General features: G+C 48.8%; 1 protein-coding gene across 1 annotated transcript; it reads right to left on the minus strand.

Moving 5' to 3' along the window:
• Positions 1–5914: 5914 nt before the first annotated feature.
• Positions 5915–7842, minus strand: CUNH11orf91 (chromosome unknown C11orf91 homolog). The gene is made up of 2 exons (XM_021156645.2): positions 7274–7842; positions 5915–6113 (listed from the first exon to the last, which is right to left on the minus strand). Exons 1-2 carry the CDS (start codon positions 7770–7772, stop codon positions 6028–6030), a joined length of 585 nt encoding a protein of 194 aa, XP_021012304.1. The 5' UTR covers positions 7773–7842; the 3' UTR covers positions 5915–6027.
• Positions 7843–8506: the final 664 nt, after the last annotated feature.

Genomic DNA, 8506 nt, shown 5'->3' on the forward strand with positions numbered 1-8506 from the left:
ATGTGGTTGTTGGGTTTGAACTCAAGACCTCTGGAATGGCAGCCAGTACTCTTAACTGCTGAGCCATCTCTCCAGTCCCAACTCCCTGTCTCAGACTCCCTAAAAGTTTGTTAATGGTGACTACATTTGATAAACTGCTCGTAGAACTTCTGAAAAAAATGGACAGTTGGCTCTCCTACACCTGCAGCTGACTCTTCTCCTTTTTAAGCCTAGGCAGTTGCTTCCATCATGGTCTCCTTCACTGCCAGGCATCTTTTTCTTTGGAGAAACAGCCTCTTCTACTCTGTCTTGTCTCCAGAGAAGCAATCGCATGATCCCACAGCGCTGAAGTGAGTGAGTAATACCAGAATACTGTCAGCCCTTCCATGATGGCTTTGGTTCCCAGTCAGCCACTGAAAGCCTCTGATTTTCCACAACAGCTCCAAGCACAGACAAGTTGGTACTTGAGATGTGCAGTCTGCAGGAAATGAGGCCACTTTGGCGGGTGTGAATGAAGTCTGTGTCTAACTGCTGCAGCTGTCTGAGGAGGGTAGGTCCGGGCTATCTCAGGGACCCAGAGCAGGAGGTTACACCCAGTGCTCGCCAACTGGCTGCTGTGTGTGGGCACTGAGAGGTCAGGGCCAAGCAAATGCCAGGCGTACCGTCCTCCATGGCCTGCTGTGTCACCTAATCAGTTCAAGAGTACCAGGAGAACACCTGGGAGGGGTCAGAACTCCATCTTTGCATTGTGTTGTCACACACAACTTTCACAGCTCCTAGTTTTGGGGTTTTGTTTTGTTGGGTTTTTGGAGGATAGTGTGGTGTGTGTGTGTATGTGTGTGTGTGTGTGTATGTGTGTGTGTGTGGTATGTGAGTGTGTGTGGTATATGTCCAGGTGTGTTAATATGTACTGAATCTGGAGGAAGACATCAGGTATCCTGCACTATTGCTGTCTTATTCCTTTGGCACAGGGTCTCTTGCTGAGCCTGGAGCTAGACTTGCTGGCCAGCAATCCTCTTCAGCCTTGCCCCCAGCAAGCAGTTACAGCCACCATAACTGTTCCCAGCTTTTTGTGTGGGTGCTCGGAATCCAGACTCAGATCCTCATGTGTACATAGCGAGCACTCTTACCCACTGAGCCGTCTCCCCAGCCCCTGTTCTGGTTGGTGTGTTTTGGTTTTTGAGACGGAGTCTTGCTACATAGTCCTGGGTGGCCTGGAAGTGTGTGGAGCAAGATGGTCTTAAACATGCTATGATGCGTGTGCCTTAACCTTCCAAGCTGGGCCATGGTGACCACTATCTCCTGCTCTCTGGGGTTTCTGCAGCCAAGCTCACTGAGGAAGAAGCGTGTAGGGCAGCCTTAGCAGAACTGGATTCCGAGCTAGCTCTGCAGCCCCTTGTCCTATGCCTGTAGGGAAGTGACCTGACCGGGGAGCATTAACTTCTTGTTTAGAAAACTTGCTGAGAGAGACCTACCCCACAATGTGGTGGGAGGCATTAAATGAGATGTTTGTCCACTGCAACACCTGAGCACTTAGCAGGAGCCACTTATCTGGGTAGCCCCTGAGGGCTCTCTGGACTCTGGACTCTCTGGAGGTAATGGGTCACAGCCCCTACCCCTCCTCCCCACTTTGTCTCCATCTGATCTCTGTACCTGGTTTTCCTGGCCGATTCTCATTGCCCCCGGCAGTCACCTGTCTGAAAGTCCAAAGTTTTCAAGGAAAACAAGAACTTCTCTAGTAGCACTGAGCATGCCCGGACTCAAGTCTGTCCTCTTCCAGGCATTGGGGGAATGGATCCAGAGTGACTGTCGAGGTGCAAGGGTCTTAGTAATAGGACAAAGCTTGTCAACTCAAGGAATTTCCTCTTTCACCCTTTTGGCCTGCGCAGTATTTTGGAACCATCGGAATGAGTTGCTGAGATTGAGAAACTAGACTGCCACCTGACCTTGTGCTCACAGGCCAGCTTTGGCAATGACAGAATGACTGCTTATGTTGGAGAGCTATTCCCTTGAACACTGAGCTCAAGCCCTGCAGCTTGCCAGTCCCACCTCACCCCACAGCTCCCAAGTCTCCAGCCTGGCGTGCTGGAAATACTCAGAGATTTGAGGCATGCTCGTAGGCATGCGGATTAGTGTCCTCAGGCTGGGATTGCCACACAAATCCTTGCACACACTACGTGTACAACTTCCAGGGTTCCCACCACCCCATTTATTCATCCCCCAGCCTCTGTACCCACATACCACACAGGCAATCCCCACTACTTGAGGTGAGTCTTCTATGCCTCCCTTCAAGCTGGTCTCTCTCTACTGGGTGCTACATAACCTATGCTGTCACGTGACCATTTCTGTCCCCTCCAAGATTCATCTTGGAAGCTTAACTCTCAGTGTAACTGTGTATGGTGGAAAACAGGGCCTTATGGGGGTGTTTAGGTCATGGGCCCACACTCTCTTTCATCAAATTAATGCCACTATAAAACCGGTTTGCCAGAGTAAATTCCCTCTCCTGTTAGGCCCTCTCTGCCATGTGAGGGAGGACCCAGTGTTCTTCCCCTCCAGATCTTCAAAGTGCCACCGTGAAGGAGACCAGGCTCCTAACCTGCCAGTGCCTTGCTCTTTGGGTTTCCTGTGAGAAACAGCTGCCTTTCATAATTCACTCAGTCTGTGGAGCTCTGTCTGAAGAGACAATGTCTTTTTTTGCAGACTCAGGCACACACAGCATCTTTCCACTCTCTCCACCTCCATCACTTTCTGCTAGGTGACCATCCTCGGACCAGAAGCACGCGGCTGTCTTCCCATCACAATCAGCCTTCTCTTGCCACTGCCTGCTCTGCTAACTTTGACCCAGGGTGTTTTCCTTCTCGACCACCCCCAAGGAGTGACCAGCGCCCATCAGCTCCAACTGACCTGCTCCCAGTCTCTCTTAGAATCACCCTGTTCAGGCCTTGGTCCCACTGCTCAACCAAAATTGCTCTTAAAGAGACCACTAGTGCAAACTGTGTGTGCCGAATCTACGAGTGGACCCTTTGCTTTACCTTATTGCCGTGTCAACACTATAATTTTTTAATTCAAAAAAATGTTTTAACTTTTAAAAATTATAAAATATTTATTGATAGGTAAAACGAGCCAATTCAAACCAGATTAAAAACTGGACATAGGGAGTTCAGACCAATTTGAATAAATTTTTGTTTTAGATACTGTGACTGTCACCTATTTTTCTAGTGTTAGTCAGAGATTCCAACACAATGGAATTGGCGTTCCAATTGATAGTCTGGAATTTAACAACTTAGATGGAAGTGGTAACCTCAAATAAGATGTCTCTGTATCAAAGACTCTACCAAAACAAAGACCCTGTCTTTGTTCAAATGGGGCTAACTCTGGCACAGCCAGGACTCTAGCAGAGAGAGCCCAGAGGGTCCTGGATCCTAACAGGCTAGCTGAGGATGGGTGCTCACAGAGTATGAAGAAATGATGTATCTAGTGGAGAAGGATAAAGGGACAGAAGTGGTCCTCATGTAGCTAGGAAAGACTGGGGTCATTGGGCTGGGGACTCAACTTCTCCTGGGTTTAGCACCATCTGACAGGTTATTGCTCTGTTAGTGAAATAAGCCAATTCAAGACAGATTAGATTATATAAAAGGAAGGTTTAGTGGGAAGCTACTCTTGGATGAGTTGACTGGCCCCGAGGAAGAGGAGGAAGAAAAAGAATGCAGGATGTCTAGATTATATAGGGAGGACCTCTTGGGGGAAAGGCAGTCCAGCCTCTGCGCTGGAAAGTTCATGGTTGGAGGCAGGGTATGCCAGGTAGGACTAGGGGATGTTGGGAGTTAGGCCTGCTTTGATATGTAAAATATGCACCTTAGACCCTTGTACCAGGGTCTGAAACCAAACATATGTATGTGCATTTGTGTGGATGGCCATGTGCCACATCACCTGTGTGGAAGTCAGGTGACAATTTTCAGGGGTGGGTTCTCTCCTCCAGTCATGTGGGTCACATGGATCCAAGTCAGGCTGTCAGACTTGTACCTTTACCCACTGAGCCACTTGCCAATGCCGCGACAGCACAGTTTGTCAATGCGGGTCACTGCTACTAGATGCTTCCTTCAGGTGATGTCTCACAACTGACTCGGGGCTGATTGCTTTTTATTCTTTCAAGGTTCTTAGTCTTTTCCTCAACTCAAGTGCCTTCAGCCTCAGAGCTAACATATAGCAAAAATGCAGGGGACCAAAAGTATCACAGGTTCGAGATTCTTCTTCCCTCCTCCTCCTCCTCCTCCTTCACCTTCACCTTCTCCTCCACCTTCTCCTCCAGATTTTGAAAATGTTCAATGCATAGTTAGACATTTCGGGGAAGAGGCCCAAGTTTGAGTATGAAATTCATTTGTGTTTTGTTTATACCTGATACACATAGCCTGGGAGTCATTTTAGATAATATTTAAATACTTTTGTTCATGGAACAGAAGTTTCATGATGAGAACTTAGTTATGCTCATTGTCAGACTTTTAGATTTTGGAGCATTTTGGACTTAAGAGTGTTGGATCAGGGATGCTCTGAAATTTGTTCTATTTTTCCCTGCATTCATTCCTGTGGAGGTTCCGTGCAGTCTTAGATATCCACATCAGTAACTCCCTAGTTCATTCTTCAGCCCAGGCCTAGTCTGGATCTCCGGGCTCATCTATCCCATAGCGAGACAACCCTCCATTTCCCGCACATCAGACTAAATGACTCATCTCCTCCAGAACCTGTCCCACTGTGGTTGCAGCTCAGACCACAGCAACTTCTGATAGTTTCTGGATACACAGACTGCGGGCAGCATTCTCTCTCCAGCAGGGTTACTGATTGCTAACTGCTCTCCCTGCTTCCTTGACTGTGCCCTTGATGTATTGACAGCTAGAACAGTACAGGTAGAACAAGTCAGATCCTGTGACACCTTGGCTGAAAACTTCCAAGGACTCTCGTGTCACCTGGCCATGGCCTCTGCACTCACCCTGACCCCTCTTCCCTCACCCCTTCTGCTCTGCCATCTCACCTGATGGTTAGGATTCACCAATGCTGGCATGCGCCACTGAAAGCCCTTGCATTGGCCCTTCTGCCTGGAGCATTCCCACATAGGGCAATGGTCTTCAATCACTTCCCCACATTGTTTAAATGCTACCTCTTGAAAAAGCATGGTAGTATGCAACTTTAACCCCAGTACTTGGGAGGCAAGTGCAGAACGATTTGGAGTTCAAGGTCAACCTGGGGTACATAGTTTTGATCTCAAAACAGTAACAAAATATGCCTTATCTTCAAAGAGACCATATTTGAAAGCCCACTCTGTCTTCCTTGGGATATAGTCTGGCTGTCCTTACTGCGCTCTCCCTTTCCTCGTTTGACATGTCATTCTCTATGATTGGCATGTCATTCTCTAGGATGCCTTCTTGTAGTTCACTCATGTTTTTCCCCATCCCCAATTCCAAGTGCTTACACAGGGGTCTAAGTGTTTAATAAGCACTTGATAAATACCTCTTAAATGTTATATGTGATTTTCTTAGAAAGACCATGTCTTTAAAAAGATTACCAGAATTCTGTGTTTCAAAAAAATATTTTTTGAAGAACAAATTACTTCTAAAAATGAAAATTACTGAGATGAAAGGCAACTCAAGTTCTAAATTTAGTTCAAGGGTTGCCTATATGGCTGAGAGCCAACATCAGGACCAGGACTTATTACCCAGGCTTTGAATCTCTTGTATATACTGGCCAGCCCAGTATGTCTGGCAGTGGTAGTGTTGGGTCCACTCTTCGAGTCACAGGAGACTCTGAATAGCAGGCCAGACAACAACTGTATATCCCATGAAGGAGAGCCCCAGCATCAGCCCAGAGGAAAGAGACTATGAGATTTACCATGCAAGTGGGCACTGTATGTGAAGTATGTGCTGAGAGCAATGATAACAGTAAATACAGAACAGAAAATAACCATCTTTGAAATGACAACAACTAGGACACATTATCTAAGCACTAACACCTAAGGAGGCAGCTGCCCAGCTCCGGGGGGCTTGGGAGGGCAGCTCCTCAGGAGCAGGAGGCCGACTTTCCAGGTTGCCTGCTCATCTTCAGTCCTTGTAATTTTTCATCTTTCAGCGCCTTCAGGAATTTATCTGTAGGAGAGCAAAACAGACTCAGCTGTGGCTGGGAAGGTTTTGGGTTTTCAGGGTCTTCCTATATAGCTCCAGGCGGCTCTGGAACTCTTGATCCCTCCGCCTCAGCCTCCTAAGTACTGGGATTACAGGCGTGTACCACCTACACTCTGAGAAGCAATTTACTAACTTCCAGAGCAAGATTCTGAGAAGTAATTATGCATGACCCTAAAATCTCCTTATCTAACTCACACAACTGAAAAGGCCATTTCTGGGGACTTTCCTCCTGTGGTTATGTATGTCTCCTACAGGGAAGAATTAGAAAGCATCCCAATGGCCATACATACCTACGTGTATTTTTTTTTTTCATACTTCACCCCACTATGTGGCAGAGAAGACCAATTTAACCTGTTGTGCTGAAGAGGTGAAATTATCTTTCCAGAGCCATGTGCCTTCCTCTAATAGTCAAATTCAAGCCTTAGAACAGGGGAATGCATTAGGATAGCCTGGGGCTACTAATTCCTGAGCAATTTAATTAGTCCTTCTGGAAATATGGCTGGCTTTAACTGCCTTACTGTCCGCTAGAGAGGCATCTGTTCATATACCAGAGGATTCCTGCTTACATCAGCACACTTGTTCTGCTTTGGCGTAGATCCCCAAAACCTCAGACTTTAGACCAGATGTCAAAGTCCAAGATCTTGTCCGAGGGTTTGGAGCCCAGGGAAGAACAGAGGCCAAGGCTCCTCAGTGAATGACTGTGGGCCTTCAAGGTCTGGGCAATTCTTATGATCTCCTTCCACCCACAGACCCCAGCTTAAGATTTGGATACTGAAGATTAATGTCTCTAGAGATAGGGAGCCTGTTGTGGGTGAGGCTCTAGATTACAGAAATGTGGTCTTGCTGTGTAGGACTGCTAAATTTAAGAAGAATGTGCTTCAGGTGTGAAGAGTCAGTGTCAAATTACTTCAAGGGCTAGCCCCTAAGGGTTTAAAACTAAAGGGCTTGATTAGCTCCGGTGTGTGGGGAGGCAGGGGTCGGTTGAAATTCAGCACGTGGGGGTCTGAACCTCTGGAGGACAGATATTTGGGGGTGGGACTCCTAGGGCTGGGGTCACATTCTGTTGCCTGACTCTAGGGGGCAATTAGGGCAGCTAGGATTGGGCTCGTTTGGCAGTCACGCACAGCGCTGGGAGTCGAAGCCGTCCCCAGTGATTGTGAGCAGCTCCAGCTCCTTAATCCGGATCTCTAGCTCGCACAGCTCCTCCGGGTGGGAGGCAGATGCGAGCCAGGGGGTCGTGGAGCCGGGGACCAGGGCCGAAGTTGCCATCTCGGGGCCTGGAGGCGGCGAGTAGAAGAAGCGCAGAGGCTCGTAGGGAATAGAAGCCAGGCCGGACGGCCAGGGCGGAGGACACGGGCGCTCGCTGGGGGGACCCAGGCCAGGCGGCGGCGGCGGCACTGTAGCTGGGGGTGCCAGAGGCAGGGATCGGACCCCCGCTACCCCTGCCACCCCGGCCGCCGGCGTCCCGCCTGCCTTCAGCGGCACGAAGAGCTTCTTCCAGATGTTAAAGTCGCTCAGCGGAGACGACGAGATGCCCCGGTCATAGAGCGACGGAAAGTAGAGGGGCGGGGCCGGCCGCTGGCTCATCTTGGGGTTCTGGCTGCCGCGCCGCCCCTTCGGCATCTTTTGAATGGGAGGCTGCGTGAGAGGAACCCCGCGCCGGGAGACGCGCGCCAAAGCCCCGTGTCTAGGAGTTCGGAGATTCCACAACTCCACAGGCCCCGCCCCGACGGAGCGTGGCCCCACCCTTCGTTCTAGCCACGCCCCTAGGAGGCGGAGCTCTGGAGAGCAGAGGCCCCGCCCCACGAGTCAGTTTCGGGCAAAGCTATGGTCCTTGACCTCTTTTGGTGCAGCTGCTGCCCTGCACTACCCGCCCCAAAATAGCCCAGGCACAAAATAGTCTCGGGCCCTAGACTCCTCCCAGAAGCCTTCAATTCTTTTCTGCTGCTCTCACATACTAATACTGCACACGGAGTTGGCTGAGGCTGAGAGAGAAATTCAGCCTTCTCCTTTTATCAGGGAGTGGAAAATATTTCCTAACAACCAGACCCTTTGTCCTAGCAATCTTGACTCATTATTTAGAAACTGAAAAAAATGTGTGGCTGACTTCATTGTCTACAGAGGGAGAAAAGGAAATTTTTCTGGTAAATGTAGAGATGCTATGGAATATTCTGGAAATGGGGAAGCAGTCTGGGTTTGTAATGACCCTGAGGCAAACAACCTTTTTTTTTTTTTTTTTTTTTTTTAATGCAATGCATTTAATTCTCTTCTGAACACATAAGTTATCAGGAGCTGACAGGCAGCAAAACACCAAAAGGAAATTATCATGGGGCCCACCTCAAACACCACACCCATCC

This window comes from Mus caroli, unplaced genomic scaffold (assembly GCF_978045245.1).
Source record: "Mus caroli unplaced genomic scaffold, Mus_caroli_1 scaffold_2, whole genome shotgun sequence".
NCBI classification, from domain to species: Eukaryota; Metazoa; Chordata; class Mammalia; order Rodentia; family Muridae; genus Mus; species Mus caroli.